We start from the raw sequence: 22,688 nt of genomic DNA, 5'->3' as shown, positions 1-22,688 counted from the left end.
CACAACCTTAGCATCTTTGTAAGATACGTTGGCGAGACTTCGGTCGGGCCTCTTTATAATCGTTCATGGGCTTAATGTATTTCTAAACTGGACTGGATTTAGAGGCAGGTGTCCCAGGTTGCCAGACTCTGGGCAGGGTGACTGTCATATGATACAGCCGCTCAACAACAAATTCCACAAACAGTGGAACATGTGGATCTTGCTCCTGCTTAAAGGTTCCCTGCAATACACAAATTTCCCCTCCCTCCCCCTACACGTGCATAAGTGTCTGTTTTTGTAACTGCAGCCACTTTTTCCAGTCATAGAAATAGAGGCAGATTCATTCATATTCCCATCAACAAAAACACTGCAACAGCTTTTCAAATGTTTAAAGGGGGTCTTTCTCCATTTTTAATTTTTGCTCAGATAAAACACCTTGTCATATGGAGATATAGACAGACAGATGTGTGTATTGTGTGTGCGTGTGCGTAGGTACACACCAACATATACACATACCTCTCTATAGATATAAATATTTACATTATTTTAAAAACCACTATCCCATGGCAACAGCTGTTCTTGTCTTTAGAAACCAATGATGACGTACAAGAAAAGAGATGGTGAAACAAGTTTATTATTATTTTAAAAACTATTATGTCTCTGCTGCACATAAAAGGACTTTTTGCTGTAGCCTTCCCCATCCAGTTGTTTTGAACGACAGTTCCCATCAACCCCAGCTGCACAGCTGGGCTGCCTGGTCCAAAACTCTGGAGGGTATCAGGTTAGGAAAGGCTGCTTCATTCTTTTAAACACAATGACCAGCAAGGCAAAGTTGGTGGGTCCATGTCTGAATGCAAGGGTTTGAAAGGATACACACCTCAAACTTTAGAGTGTTAGTTCTGAAAAGATTCTTTAAAAAAATAAAAATTGTGTTTCAGTCCCTTCCGCCCCCCTTCTTGTGGGTTTTGTGGTTTTAGTTTGCAAATCTCAGGTAGACATAGTTCAAAGAACCATCAACAGTCAACATGTGACAAAAAGATCAACAGTTTTGATTCAGTACACTTCTGGCTTAAATTCACAGTAAGAGCAGATATACAGAAACAGATTGAGGCTTATGGTTTGTTGTTTACTTTTTAAAGAGGAGAAAAATAACATCTAGGCCATTTTGCTTCCAACGTGCTGACCCAGGGCCAGTCTAGATTTTGTGTTTTAAAAGATACTAGCCGTCAGCAAAATCTAAAAACATGCAAACGAGCAGAGTTCTTATTGCTGGTGAAATCGCACTGGGTTACCCAGTCAACTAATTAAAAATCCTGCAGCTTCACGTGTGTTATTCCATGTTTTCCTAGAGCAGACGTCCCCAACTTGGTGCCCCCCGCCAAAGCTTTTTGCTGTCCTGCAACTCCCATCAGCCCCTGCCGACACAGCCAGTAGTCAGGGAGAAGGCTATTCCAGACTGTCATCTCTCTGGGAAAGACTAGTCTGAATAATGACTAGTCATTATTTGGGTCGTCTGAATAATGATGCTTCTTTTGTGCTACGTTCCCCATTTACGGTGTCTAAACACCTTCCCCACTTGCAGGATCTAGCAAAGATTCTCCCATTTGCAGCCAGCCAGGGCCACCACAATTGGCACAGTGGTCTCAGGAGGCAGGTATTAAAGAAACTGCCAGTTATTTAATGACTACATTTAATTTTATTTGGCTTTTTACCGCAAGGGGGTGCCATTTGACTTTTCTCCCTCAGATGATGCTAGATCTGGCCTGAACTGTAGGAAGCAAAACTATTTTTGTCATTGTTTTTGACTGGTGGGTGGGAACTCTGTGTCACTCAGCCTAGCGAGTTAAGTCCCAGCACCATTCAGCCTCCCCGAAATCGATAAAACACACACCAGAAATTAGCCGGGGGAGGCATCCTTTCATTGATTTCATTCCCAACAAACTTCAGCCCGAGCACAACTTATATGGAGTCTTGCCAACTTTTGACATCTTAATTTCCTCGCTTCTGGTGTTCGGCCGCCAAAGGCTTCCCGTGCAAAAGAATTCCATAGCCCAGAATTCCACAAGTCCGGCAAGAAATGAGTCATTACTGAACGCAGCCTTTCAAGACTTTTCTTTGGTAACATACTTACAATGAGCCGTAGAATGGAATTCCCCCATGCGTTGCTTGTTTTGAACTGTGACCATGCGTTGGGCGACAGTACAGTAGGTGCAAAAATTATTGTGTGCATACAGCCTTGTAGGACTTAAAAAGACAGCAAATTGGGAAAAAGAGAACTCCCCCAGTTCCCTGGCTTATCACAAAGCTGTGAGCCCTCTTGCCCTGTCTGCTCTGTCCTTTTCCATGTGTGATATCTGCAAAGTGGTTTTGCTATGGACAGCAAAGTGCGCACACAGTGGGCTTTTGCAGATGTCTCTGTATTACCTACCTCTGAATGAAACCATAGAATTGGCCAGGACCCAAAGAGTCATCTAGGCTAACCCTCTGCCATGCAGGAATCAAATACAGTGGTACCTCGGGTTACATACGCTTCAGGTTACAGACTCCACTAACCCAGAAATATTACCTCAGGTTAAGAACTTTGCTTCAGGATGAAAACAGAAATCGTGCTCCGGTGGCGTGGCGGCAGCAGGAGGCCTCATTAGCTAAAGTGGTGCTTCAGGTTAAGAACAGTTTCAGGTTAAGAACGGACCTCCGGAACGAATTAAGTATGTAACCAGAGGTACCACTGTATTTCCTGGCAGATGTTTAAAAACCTCCAAAGGAGAGCCCACCTCCTTCTGAGAGAGCCCATTCCACTGTTGAGCAGCTCCTACCACCAGAAAGTTCTTCTTAATGTTCAGTCAAAATCTCCTTGTGATTTGAATAAAAATACCCTTGTAATATGCCCAATTACGATTTTGTTTTGTTATCTGCCGTACTGTGCAAACACACACACAACCAGTCCTTTTGAGGAATCTCCAGTTGGAAGCTAGCTATTGTAAACTGAAAAGTACAGAACCAATTCCTTCTGGTCAGTAGTTTTCCTGCTGACCAGAAAGCAGAGAGAAGCATTTTGAAGCAGGGATTCTGGGTGGAGATGAAGGATTGCAACTCAGCCCCAAAAAGCAGGCTACTGGGAAAAAATCATAACCACGCAGAATGGTCAATACAGGTTTTTCTCGTTGGCAGCTAAGGCACTAGAGAGTGTGCCTTAAGAGGACTGCATTTTAGTTCAGAGCTGACAGCTGCTGATTTTATTCCAAACCGTGAGGGTGGCAGAGCTGTAGGCTCTTTCTATTCTTATTTCCAGTTTTGTCTCATTTATTCTTACCAACTTTTGCTGGTTAATGTCCTTCAGGTTAGTGACAGGGAACAGTTTTTTTAAAAAAACATCTCTCTGAACACAAAGAACATCAGCCTCTAGGGAAAAAAGCCAAGTTTCGGTCACTTCTGCAAAAATAAAAACATGTTGAATTAAAAATAAATTCCTCTGAGGGGGAGCAGCAAGATTTACAAGAGGAGTAGGGTGGGAAAAGGTATCTTGTTCCATTCTTGCCTCCCCACCAACACCCAAATCTCTCAGACATCCACAGCAACAAAAGGCTCGCTCCCCCTTTCATCCAAATCACAGTGGTTATTTCCCAGAAATTGGTATTTTAAAACAGTGGCATTGTTTCAGCACCCAGGCCTATCAGTTTCCCCCTGGTGTTTAGGAAACGTCTATTAAGGACCATTTCTCATGGCATCTGTGCATGGCTGCCTATTGTATTCCCGCCCCACGCCCAGATAGTGCTGTATAACAAAGCAGCTTATCCAGATGAGGTGTTTGCCATAAAGCCAACTCGCCATTCGGTATCGCAACGCCTAGCGTGCCAAGCAGTGGCTTAACGGTTGCGGCGGACAATTGCGCTGAACCGAAATCCTGCGCAGCGTCCGACTACCTGAGAATCTCAGCTTTTCGCTTCGGAGAACAGCAAGCGTTTAGCCCTCATGGATGCAAAGAGTAGCAACTGGAAAATGTGCTGGCGGCCACCTCCGCACAAGGGAACCCACAGCAGCAAAACCCAGCAGGGATTCTGTCAGTCGCCAAGGCCTAGAAACCCCATAGAAATATGGTTCCGGTAGCATCCCGAAGGCTCATTCAAGCAGGTCTTTGGTCACAATGGCCAGGAATCGGAAGCAAATATTACAAAGTGCTGTTTCAATGGGGCAATGGGTGGGTCCTCCTGGGTTTTTTGCCCCCTGGGCTGCTTCCGTCCACAATGCACCTGCAGGCAGCGGTGTCTCTCGGGAATTTCTTCCAGGCAGAGATGCCTCAGGAGCAGGGGTGGGGTGGGGTGAATCTAAATGGTCTTGTTCAAGTGAGTTTGGTTTCAAACCACAAGTTAGAAGCGACAGCACACAGACACTTCAAAATAGCTTAAAATCCTCAGGTTCCCCCCACCTACCTACAAGATTATCGACGGGTAGACAGAAGACATACACCAAAACAAGACTGCCATGTGATTTGTAACCCCCAGGAAGGTATAGTGTAATCTCAAGAGCACATGAAACCAGTGGGGCTCTGGAAAACCCTCCAAGATGTTGTCTTCTTGCCAGAAATTCAGTTCTCGACAGCGAAGTCTGCTCTTTCTGCAAAGCCCAGTTACTCACAAGAGTTTTCTCTCTCTCTTTTTTGTACACGTGTTTTGCTTTAATAATCATATATACATATACAGAACAGTTATTTACATCCAAGTACACTTGTCTCTGTATAACTTAGCAGCATATAAGTAAATGATTTGCTTCCTAGTTCAGTTAATAAGCACTTTCACATAGACAACCCGGCAGTGATTTTCCTGCAGATGCTAGCAACAGTAAGGTTTGCCCGACGCCACCACCACTAGGCAGAAGGCCTCTGTCTCAGGTGGTAGAATCTGGGCACCATCGTAGAGCGGCAAACCATTTCGTTCCAAAACCTATTTATATATATTTAGAGAGGGTGACTCTGCGCACATTTGTGAGAGTGTTGTTTCTTAGGCACCAGAATGTCTGAGAAGGCCTGACCCTGCGTCTTGCTGTGGTGGGTGATTGGGAAAATTGGTGTAGATTGGGAAAATTGGTGGGTTCTTCTCTGATATCTATCAAGGCTCCCCCCCCTGCCAAAAAAAGCACCATAAAAAACCCTCTGAAGAATTGACCACCAGGCATTCTGGAGGCAAGCTAAACCATGGATTGCGCAAAAAAAGGAAGAAGACCCAAAATCTTTTATGCAGCCAAATCAACTTACAGCACAAAGTTTTTGCTGCTGTTACTGATTCGCTGTGGAAGATGCAAGGGCACGCCTGCACCCCAAATATAAACCATCTTAAAACTGGGTTTAACTATCGTGGTTTCCCCGTAAATCGCGGGAAGGGTAGTCAAAGCCCAAAAGAGAAATGTTTTGTCTCCTCTCTTAATACGAGTGCTCAGGATTTAGTATTAGGTAATAAAACGGGGCTAGAAATAAGATTCCGGAGCCAAAAACCCTTAATCACAGAATGTAGACTCTAGCTTACATATTTCATGGTCAGAAGATGTGGCAATAACAGCTGTGGGCTTGACAGGGGAATTTCACGAATTGGCAAGACACGGGCCAATTAGGGACGCCAGCTAAATGGGCCTGACATTTAAAGCACTATGATGCCACTTCAAACAGTCATCGCTTCCCCCAAGGAATCCTGGCAGGGCACTGAGAGTTGTGAGGGAGACCCCAATTCCACTAACCAAACTACAGTGGTGCCTCGCAAGACGAAAAGAATCCGTTCCGCGAGTCTCTTCGTCTTGCGAAGCAAGCCCATTAGCGGCTTAGCGGATCAGCTGATAAGCGGTTTAGCGAATCAGCTGATAAGCCGTTTAGCGGATCAGCTGTTAAGCGGCTTAGCGGATCAGCTGATAAGCGGCTTAGCGGCTTGGGGAAAAGGGGGGGGGAGGGAAAAAAACCCCGCAGGAACTCACAAGACATTTTCGTCTTGCGAAGCAAGCCCATAGGAAATTCGTTTTGCGAAGCACCTCCAAAATGGAAAAGCCTTTCGTCTAGCGGGTTTTCCGTCTTGCGAGGCATTCGTCTTGCGGGGCACCACTGTACAATTCTCAGGGTGGTCTACCCCCCTTCCCAAAGAACTATTGAAAATTGTCGATCTGTGAGGGAAATAAGGATCCCGCAACAACTCCCGGCAGCCTTAACTAACTGAACTCCAAAGGATTCTTTGGAGGAAGCTGTGATTGTTTAAAGTGGCATGGCACTGCTTTAAATGCACCATGCGATGTAGGGCCTTAGTTCCCATGGCAGGGGAGCAATAGGGCTGCATTTGGGCTTCCTGAGAGCACTTGGTTGGCCAATGAGAGAAGCAGGTGGCTGGGCTAGAGAGAGACTCCTGGCTGACTTGACCTTGAAAGGCTCTTCTTGTGTTTTTATGGGTTCCTTGTTTGGTTGGGTGCCAAATCAGCTACCTGGGCTTGAAATGGGATTAGCTTTGCAGTGCAGACAGGCTCCAGATTTCCTGCTTCCAGGCAGCACCTCCTATCGCAAGGATGCCACGTTCCTCCAAACACTTAACTTGGCGACGTTTTGGTATTGGAAAAATACCAAAAGCCCTTTCCTGTCCCAGCTAGCGAGCAGCCTTTGCTTTTATTTTTTATTTTTTAATCACTTTAAATGCAAGTCCAACAGCACAATGGTAGCCACGAACTCCTTCAGGTGCCCCCCTCCTTCAAGTAAGGAATTCTGAGCTCCCAATCGCTTCCAAGAATAATTGGTTCGTTTATCGGCCTTGCATAGCATTCATTCCTTTCCTAACCTAGGGCAGATAAGAAGGTCCATTAGAGGGTGTGGAATAGCTGGGAGGAAGTGGCTAAGTTGGTACAGACTAGCAAAATACCGCTTTTGAGCAAACCCATTTGCTCAAAAGCTCGGCCGCAAATATGGGAGCCGAACTCGTATTCCTGGGACCTAATCAGGACTTGCTAAATAAATCCAATTGCATGCAGCTGAAGGAGCAGGGACACTTGATGGCAGGAACTCCTTCACAAGGGAAGAGGAACGTTACCAACTGCACTGGCTCCTGGTGGAGTACAGGGTCAGGTTTAAGGTGCTGGTTTTGACCTTTAAAGCCCTAAGCGGCCAAGGACCCTCATACCTACGGGACCACCTCTCCAGGTATGTCCCACGGAGGACCTTAAGGTCCACAAATGACAACATTTTGGAGGCCCCAAGTTGCAAGGTGGTTAGATTGGTCTCAACTAGGGCCAGGGCCTTTTCAGTACTGGCCCCGACTTGGTGGAGCGCTCTGTCACAAGAGACTAGGGCCCTGCGGGACTTGACATCTTTCCGCAGGGCCTGCAAGACAGAGCTGTTCCACCTGGCCTTTGGTTTGGACTCCGTCTGACCCTTATGTTTCCCTCCCCTTATGGTTTTGATCTATGGGCTACTTTTAAAATGAGGCTGTATTTTAAATTGCATTTTAACCTGGATTTTAAATTGGTCCCCCCCCCCATTATGTTTTCACTGTAATTTTACTGGTGTTAGCTGCTCTGAGCCCGGCTCTGGCCGGGGAGGGTGGGGTATAAATAAAATTTATTTTTATGATTATTAATGCAAAAGGACTGGATGGTAGAGCCAGCGGCAGAGGAAACATCTCCGGCACCAGAGTGCCCATGGGTGGGGCGCGGTGCCCATAGGGATGAGACATGATGCGCAGCTCCCATAGGGATGGGGCGCACAGCAGGGCCTCAGCTGCCCTACAGCTGGGGGGGGAGGCAATGAGCGGACAGCGCGGAGCCTGCGGGTGCAGAGAAGTGTGGCCCGTGCCACCCGCTCTTTTGTCACCCCCCCGTCAGGGTGGCACCCGGAGCAGACTGCACCCCCCCTTCCTACGCCCCTGGGTAGAGCACCTGCTTCCCATGCAGAAGCCCCCTGGGTCAACGCCCAGAATCGCCATGAAGGGCTGGGAATGCCTTCTGCCTGAATTCCTAGAGGGTTGCTGCCAATCAGTGTAGACAAGACTGAGCCAGACGGACACATGGGCTGGCTCAGTATAAGGCAGCCTCCATGCGTGTGTGTTTCTGCTACTCAACAAAAGCAATGTTCTGGGGGAAAGGCCCGAGGGGAGAGAAAAACCACCCATCTCTCGATTGAGATCATCTCTAAATACAGTCATACCTCGGGTTACAGACGCTCAGGTTGGGTTTTTTTGGGTTACGAACCGCCGAAACCCAGAAGTACCAGAACGGGTTACTTCTGGGTTTCGGCAGCCGCGCAGAAGTGCTAAATCGCACCTTGCACATGTGCAGAAGCGCCGAATCGCAACCCGCATCCCGCACGGATCACGTTCGCAACCCAAGCGTCCACTGTATGTTTGGCCAAACCATCTTCCCATTAAAAAAATACAAACCCCCTCTAGTTTTTGGCTGAGCAAAGAGCAGCGCAATGATCTAGAACGGCATTTGCCAGAATGGGTGAGTGGGATTGCCTAAGGGGCTGCTAAGAGGCAAGGGGGCGGCCAGGGTGGGGGGAAGGCTCTGGAGGTGCAAATGATGATTAGCCTTTGAAAAGCAAGGGTCACTGGATCATCCATTTTGTTGAATTAATTTAATGTAATACTTTTAATTAGATTTTCCTTTATAAAAATAAATGTTTTGAATTTTATTGTGCTCTTATCTTCCTTGGTGGGTTGTGCAAACCGCTGTTCTAGAATAATGGTTCTTTATAAGGTAGGGGGGCACCAGGGATGAATTTAAGGAGCCCAGGGTATGTGTGGCCTGGAAATGCTTAGGAACTATTGACCTAGGAGAACGCCCGTGCTCCTGCTTTCTTAACCATGCTGGACAAGGCAGATGACCAACTGTGTGTGTGTTAGCATTTGGAGCCGGACTAGATGCCCCACATAATTTCCTTTCCATCCCATTCTTCTGCCTTCTCCCCTAATGCCAACTACATGTGGTAGCTTAGTTCTTGCCCTCCTGGCTGCATTAAAGGAACGAAGTGTTAAATGCCAACTATCTAAAATGGTAAAAGGGATGCAGGTGGCGCTGTGGTCTAAACCACAGAGCCTAGGACTTGCCGATCAGAAGGTCGGCGGTTCGAATCCCCGCGACGGGGTGAACTCCCGTTGCTCGGTCCCTGCTCCTGCCAACCTAGCAGTCTGAAAGCCCATCAAAGTGCAAGTAGATAAATAGGTACCACTCCGGCGGGAAGGTAAACAGCGTTTCCATGTGCTGCTCTGGTTCGCCAGAAGCAGCTTAGTCATGCTGGCCACATGACCCGGAAGCTGTACGCCGGCTCCCTCAGCCAATAAAGCGAGATGAGCGCCGCAACCCCAGAGTCGGCCATGACTGGACCTAATGGTCAGGGGTCCCTTTACCTATCTAAAATGGTAGTCAATATTAAAAAATGCTATAAATGTTTGGGGAGGGGCGGTTTCACTAATCCAGCCTACTGATGCCACCTCAGTTCAGGGCCCTCTCATTGGGATATCTGGAGCACTGCCTTTGAGAGAGTTGTTTCGATTCAGTCCACGCTGCAGAGCATAGATTGTACATGCCAGCAAGGGAGTCTTGCCATCTCCCATTGTCTGTGCAGCCTCTCTCACAGCTTGTGTGTGTAGATGCCTGAGGGCATAACCTTGCAAGAATCAGATAACCTGCAAACTGCTCCCATCCGCAGCATATGAATGCCACCACAAACTAAGATGGAGTGTGAACCAGGAAGTAAATAAACACGCCTTGCTTCCAATTTATAATCGGCTTAGCCTGGGACCGAAGGTGGCACACATGAAGCCCGTAATTGAGAACTCAGAATTGGCTTTCATAGGGAACTCCTTCAAAAGGGGGGCGGCAGACAGTGACACTACGAATTCGTATCACTTTTATACTGGTCATGGCTCCTCTCAAAGGATCCTGGGAACTGTAGGTTTTCTAGGTGCTGAGAATTGCCTGCAAGTGATCTGCACCCCTTTCTCCTCTCAGAACGACAGTATCCAGAGTTATCTCGGGAGCAGAAATTATGATTTATGTCCGGTTGTGACACAAAAATACTTCAGTAAAGCCTTCCCCAACCTGGGGAGGCCTCCGAATGTTCTGGACCGCAGCTGCCATCACCCCCTGACTTTGGGCCATGTTGACTGAGGCTGATGGGAGTCTGATACCTGGAAGGCTTCCTCAGAAAATAGAGACGTTCTGCTGATGTGGAAGAGAACGTCCCTTTCCCCCTGAGGAATGTCGGAGGGATTCCGCCCTGGGTTATGGCAAAGATGAGGCAAGCCTGAGCGTGGCACGAACTTCTACTAGCCAATATGGCTAAAAAATGCCCTGGGAAAAGAAGGTGGGCCAGAAGACCATTAAGAGAGGGGCTGCAGTAATGGCAGACACAGAAAACTCTGCGGTGTCTTTGTCAATGGGGCTATGGGAAAATTAAATAACAACCCACACCAGGGACGCCAACTCCTAGGGGCAGAGGGCTCTTCGGCCCACCTCAATATTTGCTGGCAGGGGACCGGGCCCCCTTGATGTTGAGGGGGCAGAGAAGGCCGAGTGCGGCGTGGTTCAATCGCTGGCTCCTCCAGAGTGCAAGAGAGAAGGCTGCACCAGGCCGCCCAGTCGGCCTCTTCCCGACAATGCACGTCACACACATGTGATGTCATACATGTGATGCCATCCACGTCACGTCGAGAGGAAGCTGAGTGGGGAGCCCAGTACGGTGCGGCTTCCTCTCTCAAACTCGGCCATTGAACCACACCATGCCGGGCTCCCCACTCGACTTCCTCCCGCCAATGTGCGATGACATCACATGCACGTGACACACGTACGATGTCACGCATGCGACGCGCGTCCCAAGCATGACATCACACAATGCGGTGCACGCTGGCCCCCCCAATCTTGGGTGCAAGACTACGCCCCTGACCCCTCCCCACATACGCACACTCAATCCACCCCACAATACTCCTGATGTCAGCTCATCCCTAGAAACACAGAAGAAACACCTGTCTCTATTTTTCCTTTATCACCTGCAAAGCACCAGAGCATTGTGGGAGATGCCCAGGGCAGACGAACTTACACTGCTGGTTATATAGCATATTAATTCTCCTCGGGAAGATCACCGGCTGAAGTACATGCACAGTAATTTGGGGAGGTGGGGTTGGGGGGACAACGTACTTTGAACGCCTCAAGTCCTTTCCTCAGATCTCTGTGGACTCTATCCTCTCCAGCCTGGAAGGAGTCCATGTTTTCTTCTCGTCGGTGTGTGGTGGGCTGGTGACCTTGCTGGTCATTTCGCTGACTTTGTGCTCGAGGATTTGGTTCTTTTGGTACATCTCCACGTAATTCAGCTGCAGCTGCTTCTGGTACTTGATGACCTTCTCCTTCTCCTCCTGCCAGGTGCGGCGCTCCTCCTCAAAGTCCAGGACCTGCTGCTCCCGCTGCTGCCTCTCGGCCTTCAGCTCCGCCTGCAGCCGCTCCACCTCCTTCTTCAGCGCGTTGAAGTTCTCCTCACTCTGCCGCTTCATCTTGGCCTCGTCACTCTCGCAAGCCAAAGGGTCCCTCGCCAGCTTCTCCACCAGCTCGGCGCCAAAGTGGCCGTGGGCCCCGCCCAGGCTGGTGAGGGTCTGCTTCAGGTTGGAGACCTCCAGCTCACACTGGTCAAGTTTCTCCCTCAGCATCTGTACCTCGCCCATCTTCCGCTGCAGTTCGCCCTCCGAGATCTCCAGGCTGACGCTCTTGGTGCTGTAGGAGTCTTTCAAGGTCAGGATCTGCTCCTCCTTCTCCCTGAGGAAGCTCTTGCCTTCCTTCAGCTGGGTCCTCAACCCGACGATCTCGTTGAGCTTCTGGGAGACGTCGGACTGGGAGTCCTTCAGCTGCTGCTTCAGCAGAGAGATCTCACCAGCCTTTTGGCACACCTGGAAGAGAGGCCTTGTCATGAGACAACTCAAACAGCATTTGCTCTAGTGCACGCTATGCTTCAAGCAATATCATACCACTCTGAACAGTCATGGCTCCCCCAAAGGATTCTGGGAACTGTCATCTGTTAAGGGTGCTGGGATTTGTTAGAAGACGCCCTATTCCCCTTCAGAGCTACAGTTGCCAGAGTTTCCTGGGAAGAGGGATTGATTGTTAAAACACTCCGGGAATTGTAGCTCTGGGAAGGGAATAGGGATCTCCTAACAGCACCCCCAACAAACTACAGATCCCAGGATTCTCTGGGGGAAGCCATTGATTTGGGAAAGTGGTATAGCACTGCTTTAAATGTTATGGCCTACTTTATGCTGCTGCACCAGCTCCACAGAATAAAAAACATAAGGTGCCACAGCGCTCCTGCCCAATGTACTTTACCCAGGCCCTCCACACGCAGAAATGCTATTAGAGACGGACACATCTATCAGTCTTGCAATTGCTCAGTTTCTCATTTTTTCCCACTGGTAACTTCCGTTTCCCACATTTTCATTTCAGCTAGTGACCTATTTATTTTTAAGTCCTCGTGAAAATTCATCAGCTCCCTAATGCAGATTTCTTCTAAGGCATGCCGTTTTCACTAATATGCACATTTTTGCAAAGCAGTTTGCATAACACACGTTTTATGCTAGTTTACTTGCCCATTACTTGGCTGGAGAACCGCATTGCAAAATTCAGACAAATCCACATTTCATAAGAGATCCTTTTTTTAAAAACATGCATTGCTTTGGAAAATGCAGATAAGGTTGGTTCACCTTTAAATTTGAACTAAATCATATTCCCTCCCCCGCCCCTTTGCTAAATGCCCGGACGGTCTCCATAGGAACGCATTGATTGATTTTCAATGCATTCCTATGGGAAACCGTGCTTCGCAAGACGAAAAACTCGCAAGAAGAAAAAACTTGCAGAACGAATTAATTTCGTCTTGCGAGGCACCACTGTATTAGCTAAGAGTCTCGATTGACCTTGATTTCCACCAAAACTCCACTCTGCCACTCCTTCAAGCTTCCATTGGCTTCAAGAAGCGGGAGGACAGCATCGAGGGTAGGATAAAATAGCACAGTGAGGGACTAATAAGAGAAAGGGGAAACACAGCCTAAATGGCAAACTCCCGTCTATGTCTTGACAGCAAGGTAGCCTAATGGTACCCCTGCCAGAAATTCATGGACTCATAGAAATGAAGAGTTGGATCCCTAGCAATAATCCAACCTCTTGCAATGTAGAAACCACTGTCTTGCCAGAGTGGTGCACGCTTTGGTTATCTCCCGCTTGGACTACTGCAATGCGCTCTACGTGGGGCTACCTTTGAAGGTGACCCGGAAACTACAACTAATCCAGAATGCGGCAGCTAGACTGGTGACTGGGAGCGGCCGCCGGGACCACATAACACCGGTCCTGAAAAACCTTAATTGGTTCCCAGTATGTTTCCAAGCACAATTCAAGGTGTTGGTGCTGACCTTTAAAGCCCTAAACGGCCTCGGCCCAGTAGACCTGAAGGAGCGTCTCCACCTCCATCATTCAGCCCGGACACTGAGATCCAGTTCCAAGGGCCTTCTGGCAGTTCCCTCACTGCGAGAAGCCAAGTTACAGGGAACCAGGCAAAGGGCCTTCTTGGTAGTGGCACCCGCCCTGTGGAACACCCTCCCATTAGATGTCAACTATCTGACGTTTAGAAGACACCTGAAAGCAGCCCTGTATTGGGAAATGTTTTAATGCTTGATGTTTTATCATGTTTTTAATATTCTGTTGAGCAGCCCAGAGTGGCTAGGGAAACCCAGCCAGATGGGCGTGGTATAAATAATCTATTATTATTATTATTATTATTATTATTATTATTATTATTATTATAGAATCCCTGGCAGATGGCACATGCAGCTCACCTGTGCTCATGCCATCAAAGAGAAGGATGTGTCTCTTGGCTGGTGATTGAGTTCCTGGTCACTGATACCCACCTGTGCTGTAGCCACAACCTTGAAGACTCTTGATTTGCCATTGGCACCTCCTCAAGGTACCATACTAAGGCAATAGCTTTGACTGAAGCGTCCAGAACAGCCTTCACAAGTCTGGTACCTTCCAGAGACCTTGAACTAGAACTCACATCAGCCCCGCCATGCTGGAAGGCACTCATGGGAGTTGTAATCCAAAACATTTGGAAGGCTCCAAGTTAGGGAAGGTTGCTCTTGAGACATTGGCCTACTTGTAACAGAATGGAGGCCTTTTGTGCAGAGGTGAGCACCTAAGTCTGAGCATAGCTGTCAACTTTCAGATTTGAAAATAAGGGATCAGCAGCCTCGAAAATAAGCGATCCCGGGGACAGTCTACGGGGTATCTAACAATCCGGGATAGCAGCAGGAAGCAATGGGAAACGGCGCTGGAATAAGGGAATTTCCTGCCAAAAAAAGGAAGGTTGACAGCTATGAGTCTGTGGAAGAACACTATTTCCAGTTAAGTTGGGCCAACATAAAAGGGTACAGTTAACACACTCTCTCTTAAGTGCTTTTCAGAGGGAGTCTTTTTGGGGGGTCAGGCATGTTTGCTCGGGCGCACTTTGATGCTTTTAAAAGGCCCGTGGAGACTCACAAGCTCTTCCATCTCATTTCTCTCCAAGGGGCGTATGAAACACCTAAGCCACAATTCGGTCGACAAAAGAGCATGGTTCATTGCGCTGGTTTCCTGCTAGTCCAAACAGGGCACAACTCAAGAGGCAACATTGTAGACCAAGCCTAAGCTGCTTCATGGGACGTGGGTGACGCTGTGGGTTAAACCACAGGGCCTAGGACTTGCCGATCAGAAGGTCGGCAGTTCGAATCCCCGCGACGGGGTGAGCTCCCGTTGCTCGGTCCCTGCTCCTGCCAACCTAGCAGTTCGAAAGCACGTCGAAGTGCAAGTAGATAAATAGGTACCGCACCGGCGGGAAGGTAAACGGTGTTTCCGTGTGCCGCTCTGGTTCGCCAGAAGCAGCTTAGTCATTGTCAGGGAACTGCCATCAGTGCCGGAGGGAGAGAGCAAAAGCCAGAGGGATTCCAGAGAGTGTCCAGGGATTGGGAGAAGCAGCCCATCTTCTGGGGAAGAGAATCAGCGTAGCACCAGTGGAGAAGGGGGGCAGGTGGGGGAAGTGGCGAGGCGGTCCCATGACTCCTTGCCTGGGACCAGCGGGGAGAGTAGGGGTCCTCCGTTGCCCATGCCCTCCTTGCGCTGAAGCCTTCAGCGCAGAGAGAGTAGGAGGAGACTAGGCGTCAAAGAGCTTCTTTGCTGGAAGAAGTTTAAGAAACGCCCACTGACGGATTCTGCCAGCGACTGAGTCAGCCACGGGTGAGTGGCTGTCCGGACAGAAAAGGTTCACTTAGGCAACCCAACCAGGTGTCTGCACCCCGCCGGGGAGATAAGCACCGGCTTACACACGAGCAACCCCTAGAACCATTACAGTCCTGCTGGCCACATGACCCGGAAGCTGTACGCCGGCTCCCTCGGCCAATAAAGCGAGATGAGCGCCGCAAGCCCAGAGTTGGCGACGACTGGACTTAATGGTCAGGGGTTGCTTGATACTCCTCCCTACTGTCTCCTGAAGCACAAAACCTGAGGGAATCTGCATTCTGTGATCACCCTGAGTTGATCTCAACCAGCAGCTTGCAGACTTTTTAACCAAGCCTGCTGTCTGCGGAGAGTCAATTCTGCAAGTTGCGGCGGAGAGTCAATTCTGCAAGTTGCGTTTTGGTGGCGGCACAACAGTGTTTTTGTAAGAACCTTGTAGTGTTAAGGGGTGCTTCCAGATGACCAGTTTAATGAGGCTGCACCCAGATTTGCTTGTAGGGAGATTAGACACCATTGGCTATTTAACGTGCATTCATTCCAATTTGCTTGCAGGGAGGTTAGATGAGATTGCGTCAAAGCAAGTGTTATTATCTCACACTTTCCTGTGCATCACCCCGCTTCCTTATCACGAAAAGTCCAGATTGCTGCACAAGACCTCCCAATCCACTATAATTTTACAACCTGAATTTACCAGTGTGCAATGGAATCCAACCCCACCACAAAACCCAGGAAAAAGTCGAAGCGCCCTACGATTTGGGTGCCTGAGTTTCATTTGTTTCTTTAGATAATAAACCGCAGGATCAAAAGGAATTATCCAAGAGAATGTAGAAAACATAGCTAAAACCCATGAACCACTTAGAAAGAAATATGAATAGAATCATCATCAATATCACCACTATGAAAAGATAAAACCAGCAAGTCTTTACAACACATACAGTGGTGCCCCGCAAGACAAACGCCTCGCAAGACGGAAAACCCGCTAGACGAAAGGGTTTTCCGTTTTTGAGCTGCTTCGCAAGACGATTTTCCCTATGGGCTTGCTTTGCAAGACGAAAACGTCTTGCAAGTGTTCCGATTTTCCCCCGCTTTCCCCCCCTTTTTCTAAACCGCTAAGCCGCTAATAGCCTTTTAGCCGCTAATCCGCTAAGCCTTTAATAGTCGCTAAGCCTTTAATAGCCGCTAAACCGCTAATAGCGCTAATCCGCTAATAGGGTTGCTTCGCAAGACGAAAAAACCGCTAGACGAAGAGGCTCGCGGAACGGATTAATTTCGTCTTGCGAGGCACCACTGTATAAGTAACCAAATCAGGGGCCTGGGCAGACTTGCTGGAACAGAAACGTTTTCAGGAGGCATCTAAAACAATCCAGCAAGACACCTACCTAACATCAAGGGGCAGGGAGTTCCACAGCACACCTGAAGGAAAAGCTCCTTGCAAATGTGTAGTGGACATAATGTGGCACTTGTAGGAATGCTAGTTTGGCAGAGTGAAATGATCTAACAGGCATGGAAAGAGGCAAGTCAATCCCATAAGTAAATTGGTTGCCAGCAATTGGGGCTTCATATACTAATCCAGTGGTACCTTGGTACTCAAACAGCTTGGCTCCCGAATAAATCGGCTCCTGAACGCCCCAAACTTGGAAGTAAGTGTTCCAGTTTGCAAACGTTTTTCGGAAGCCGAACATCTGACATGGCTTCCGATTAAGTGTGGGAAGCTCCTGCAGCCAATCAGAAGCCGTGCCTTGGTTTTCAAATGGTTTCGGAAGTCGAACGGACTCCTGGAACGGATTACGTTTGAGAACCAAGGTACCACTGCAGTAAAATATAAATTAATAAATATAAATAAAAGTAAAACCACCACCACCACAACCTTTGGCCCTCCAAATATCTCTGACCAACAAATCCCATTGGAGTTGTAGTTCCGCAACATCTGAAGCGTCAAAGGTTGCTCACACATAATGTGGGCCTTCAGGACGCTTCTAGATTACACCCCCTCCTCAGGCCAACAACCTCTTGAAAGACCTACATTGGCTCCCAGTACGTTTCCGAGCACAATTCAACTTGTTGGTGTTGACCTTTAAAGCCCTAAACGGCCTTGGCCCAGAAGACCTGAAGGAGCGTCTCCATCTCCATCGTTCAACCCGGACACTGAGGTCCAGCGCCGAGGGCCTTCTGGCGGTTCCCGCATTGCGAGAAGCAAAGCTACAGGGAACTAGGCAGAGGGCCTTCTCGGTGGTGGTGCCCGCCCTGTAGAACACCCTCCCATCAGATGTCAAAGAGATAAACAACTACCTGACATTTAGAAGACATCTGAAGGCAGCCCTGTTCAGGGAAGTTTTAAATGTGCGACATTTTGATGTATTTTTAATCTTTGTTGGAAGCTGCCCAGAGTGGTTGGGGAAACCTAGCCAGGTGGGCAAGGTACAAATAAATTATTATTATTATTATTATTATTATTATTATTATTATTATTATTATCTTGAAGGCCCCCCCCAGTTGGCTCTCCGTGACAGAGACCACACCTGCCTCTCACCTCCCACTTGGTCTCCTCAATCTTGGGAAGGAACTCTGCCTGCTCCTTCTTGAAAGCCACAAACTTCTTCTCCAGCTCTTCCCGTTGCTGGAGGAGCTGCCCCACGTCGTCCTGGAGCTTCTTCTTCTCCTGCTGGAGCTTGAAGATCTGCAGCTGCAGAGCCTGCTGCGCCCTCTGCGCCTTCTTGGACACCTGCTGCAGCTTGTTGGCGTAATTCTGCCGCAGGTCCTCCATCTCCCGCTCCCAGATCTTCTGCTTCTCCTCAAAGACCTGGTAGATGGCCGCCTCGCTCTTGTCGAGGTTCCTCCTCATCTGAAGGACCTCCTGCTCCTTCTCCCACAGCCGGTCCTCCAAGTCCTGGATGATGTCGTCCGTCGAGGGCGAGTGGAAGGGCATCGTCTCGTTGAGGTGGTTGAGCCGGCTGAACGAGGACGTGCTCTTGCTGGAAGACCGGCCGCTGTCTGAGGTAGATATCCCATTGTAGCCCACAATGTTCTTGTCCACGTAGGTGGTCCCAATGCGGTTTATGTGGCTGGTTGATGCGCTCATGGGCCCGATGTGCTGGCTATAGCCTGTGCCATAGGTGGGCAGGCTGGTCAAAGAGTTCCGCCCGGAATCGGAGAGGCCGCCTGCCTGGTTGGTAGTCCTGTTATGGCTGGCCTTCTCCATCCCACTTTTGACCGTGGAAGGGCTATTGCTGTTGGTGTGGTTCAAGGTCTTCCGGGTCTCCGAGATGCCATTGTTCTGCGGCGGGCACAGGTTCTGCATGGAATGGAAGTTTTTAGGGACTACGGGCTTAAAGGCTGAAGGTCTAACTAAGGGCTCATTGCTCTGCAAGTAGGAGGGAAAGAAAAAAACAGGACAGCAAATTAAACACAAGGATTGACACAGCTCGGTTGGCTAGGGCATTGGTTTTCTTTTTTTAAAGAATTATTTCTTTTGTTTTTCAAATTAAAATTTCACAGAGATATATCAAACGTAAACCATAAACACAAGATTTCAAGGAATCTCCTGGACTTCCATCCTCCCCTTAGTGCAGCGGTTCTCAACCTGTGGGTCCCCAGATGTTGTTGGACTACAACTCCCATCATCCCTGAGCTCTGGCCTTGCTAGCTAGGGGTGATGGGAGTTGTAGTTCAACAACATCTGGGGACCCACAAGTTGAGAAAGGCTGCCTTAGTGGGTTCTATTATTTATCATTTCCTCCTTTTATGATAATCCAAATCCTTTACTTCTTCCACCATGTCCAGAATTCAACCTTAAACTACAAGTGATATTCCAATCCTGAGCATTGGTGTTCAACCGGTGTGCCATAGCACCCCAGGGTGACTTGAGGAAAGTTCAGAGGAGCCTGGGGGGGGACATCTTTTCATTAACCTGCAGCCCATAATTTCCTGCATTATCTCTATTTCTCTCTGAGCAACCGGCAGCTTTAACTTGCAGCCCAAAATAAAGCAATGGCAAAAAAGTGCAGAAACACTTTTGCATGACTGCTTCTCTTCTTAAAATCTCCCCCAACAACGAAACTCCTCCCCAGCTTCAGTAACTAACAGTTCCTTGGTTTTCTACAGAGACCTTGAGAAATTCAAGGAAACGCCAAAGTAACTTGATGGTGTGTGTGTCCTATAAGGAGGGATATAAATATAACCCTGAAAGTGAGGAGTGTCTTCTGCGTTTCTTTCTCCTTCTACCCCCAACATCCCTCCCCTCCTTCTTCTCCACCTCTCCCCCCAGGCAACCTCCCTCCTCCTTGACAGTCACCCAGCTTTATGGCGACTTTATGTGATTCCTGCGCTATGTGTGTTTCTCATTTTTCTTCTCCAGCTCCGAGGGCCTTCTGGCGGGTCCCTCAATGCAAGAAGTGAAACTACAGGGAACCAGGCAGAGGGCCTTCTTGGTAGTGGCACCCTCCCTGTGGAACGCCCTTCCATCAGACGTAAAACAGATAAACAACTATATGATTTTTAGAAGACATCTGAAGGCAGCCCTGTTTAGGGAGGTTTTTAAATATATTTTTTATTTTGCTGGAAGCCGCTCAGAGTGGCTAGGGCAACCCAGCCAGATGAGCGGAGTATAAATAATAAAATTATTGTTATTATTACTACATAAAAACTTTTTTAAAAACCCCAACCCGAAGATGTGTACAAATCAGACACAGGTTTTAACAGATCCTGCCACGCCAAAAGAGGCCGCAAATAATAATAATAATAATAATAATAATAATAATAATAATAATAATAATAATAATAATAATAATTTTATTTATATCCCGCCCTCCCCAGCCGAAGCCGGGCTCAGGGCGGCTAACAACAATCAAATAATCAAACAGTCAAATAGTCAAATAGTCACACAATCTAAAAATATTTCATTATAAAAATTAATTAAATCAAATTGATGGCAACCAATTAAGCAAAATTCTGTGCAGGTTGCCAGAGGAGGGAGTCAGGCTGCGCCCTGACCAAAGGCCTGGCGGAACAGCTCTGTCTTGCAGGCCCTGCGGAAAGATGTCAGGTCCCGCAGGGCCCTAGTCTCTTGTGACAGAGCATTCCACCAGATTGGAGCCGCAGCCGAGAAGGCCCTGGCTCTAGTTGAGGCCAGCCTAACCTCTCTGAGGCCTGGGACCTTGAGGATGTTATTATTTGCAGACCGTAGGTTTCTCTGTGGGGCATACCAGGAGAGGCGGTCCTGTAGGTACGAGGGTCCTACGTAACACACCTTCACATTAAGGGCCAAAAGCCCTGGGAAATGAGAAACTTGCTTCTACCTCATCAGACCTGCAAATGACGCCAAGTTGGGAGGGGTAAGTAATGCCACGGAAGACAGAATTGAGAGTCAATACGACCGCAAGAGATTGGAGAACTGGGCCCAAGCCAGTTAAATGGATTTCAATAGGGACAAATGTCAGGTTCTGCACTTAGGCAAGGAGAACTAGATACACAAATATAAGATGGGAGACACCTGGCTTACTAGTAGTACATGTGAAAAGGATCTAGGGGATCTTAGTGGACCGCAAGCTGAACATGAGTCCACAGTGTGATGCAGCAACAAAAAAAGCTCATGCTATTCTAGGCTGCATCAACAGAAGTCTAGTGTCTTGGTCAAGGGAAGTCATAGGACCACTCTATTCTGCCTTGGTCAGACCACTCCTGGAGTCCTGTGACCAGTTCTGGGCACCACAATTTAAGAATGTTGACAAGCTGGAAGGTGTACAGTTTAGGGCAGGCATAGGCAAACTCGGCCCTCCAGATGTTTTGGGACTACAACTCCCATCATCCCTAGCTAACAGGACCAGTGGTCAGGGATGATGTGAGTTGTAGTCCCAAAACATCTGGAGGGCCGAGTTTGCCTATGCCTGGTTTAGGGCAACCAAGATGGTCAAGGGTCTGGAATTTCTCCACCAATTGTTTGACTTGGCAGCTTCTTATGTTCCCAGGACATCAGGTCTCAAATTCCAACCCCCGGCCATGCCCCACTTGAAAATTGTGTGTGGGGGGGGGGAGATCTTGGCAGACCACTTAATGAGGATGATGGTGATTTATTAAATTTGTTCATGTCACTGAAGGAGCGTCTCCACCCCCATCATTCTGCCCGGACACTGAGGTCCAGTGCCGAGAGCCTTCTGGCGATTCCCTCACTGCGAGAAGCCCAAGTTACAGGGAACTAGGCAGAGGGCCTTCTCGGTGGTGGCGCCCGCCCTGTGGAATGCCCTCCCACCAGATGTCAAAGAGAAAAACAACTACCAGACTTTCAGAAGACATCTGAAGGCAGCCCTGTTTAGGGAAGCTTTTAATGTTTAATAGGTTATTGTTTGTATTTTAGTGTTTTGTTGGAAGCCGCCCAGAGTGGCTGGGGAAACCCAGCCAGATGGGTGGGGTATAAATGATAAATTGTTATCATCATCATCATCACCATCATCTTGCCCAAGGCAACTCCAAGTGACTTATAACCAAACAACCAAGCATTGCCTGTTGTACGTGCAAAGAGCTAGATATTTTGTTAAATTTAACCGTGTTTTTTAAAAATTGCTTCCATCAAACTGCAATATAATGAAACGCAGCCTGGAAGAAATAAAGGAAGAAATGAAAATACAATTGAGAATGAATGCAAACATTTAATGCGGTCATTCCACAGACCACCTGGATGAAGGCCGTGGACCAGTGTGGCTGCTGACGGACCATGGTCTGGGTACCCCTCTTCTAGGATGTAAATTGAGTCTCACCTGGTCTAGTTTACCAGAGACTGGCAATATCTTTGGTGGGTTACTGGGTTCTCTGTACTGGGGAGGAGGTGGGATGTTCTTCTCGTTGTTGGCCGCGACGTTCCCACAGAGGTCCGCCTTCCCTTTCTCGCTCTTGCGCAGGTCCCCGTTGATGAAGATGGAGTGGGAGATCTTCTCCGTCTTGTAGGTCTTCTCCTCCCCAGAGTAGCGGTTCGAGATCTCCCGCGTGGAGTAGCTGTTCCGGGACCCATCGACCTGGCGCCCGCCGCTCTGCGTCCTGGTACCCACGCTCTTCATGGCGAACTCTTGCTCGCCGGCAACGCCGCTGCCGACGCTTCCCATCGTGCCCTGGGAGGCGGGTTCGGTGAGCCTGGGGTCGAAAGGGTGGAAGGCTTCCTTGTTGTGGTAGCTGGCGTCACTAAGGACGGAGAGGGTCTCTAATTTGGCCATGGCAAGGTATGGTAGTGGAGGCACAAGACGTCAGTGGCACTGGGAGAGAGAAAGGGGGAAAGAACAGGACGTCACAAAAAGAGGTTGCTTGGAGCAGCCGTGAACACAAGAAAAGCCCAGCTATGGGGGCACAAGGGGAATAAACGTGGGCAGAGCCTCACCAACGGCCCATCTAGTCAGCCTAGCATCCTGTATTCCAAGTAGCCAAAGAGATGGCCACAGGAAGCATCCAAGCAGGATCTGGGTGCAAGTTGG

At 48.5% G+C, this 22,688-nt stretch overlaps 1 protein-coding gene across 6 annotated transcripts in view; it reads right to left on the bottom strand.

Annotated features, from left to right (window-relative positions):
• Positions 1-4,632: 4,632 nt before the first annotated feature.
• The window catches only part of LZTS3 (leucine zipper tumor suppressor family member 3), a 92,514-nt gene continuing 74,458 nt past the window's right edge, over positions 4,633-22,688 (bottom strand). For all 6 annotated transcript variants that reach the window (XM_083458747.1, XM_083458746.1, XM_083458743.1 and 3 more), the window contains 3 exons: positions 21,984-22,472; positions 17,765-18,595; positions 4,633-11,870 (listed from right to left, as the gene is read on the bottom strand). In XM_083458747.1, the coding sequence (XP_083314873.1) occupies positions 11,154-11,870; positions 17,765-18,595; positions 21,984-22,433 (1,998 nt within the window). In that variant the 5' untranslated portion in view covers positions 22,434-22,472 and the 3' untranslated portion in view covers positions 4,633-11,153. The remainder of the gene's footprint in view (positions 11,871-17,764; positions 18,596-21,983; positions 22,473-22,688) is intronic.

This window comes from Podarcis liolepis (genome assembly GCF_965112155.1).
Source record: "Podarcis liolepis genome assembly, chromosome: 9".
In the NCBI taxonomy this organism is placed as follows: Eukaryota; Metazoa; Chordata; class Lepidosauria; order Squamata; family Lacertidae; genus Podarcis; species Podarcis liolepis.
This window is presented reverse-complemented; position numbering and strand designations above follow the sequence as displayed.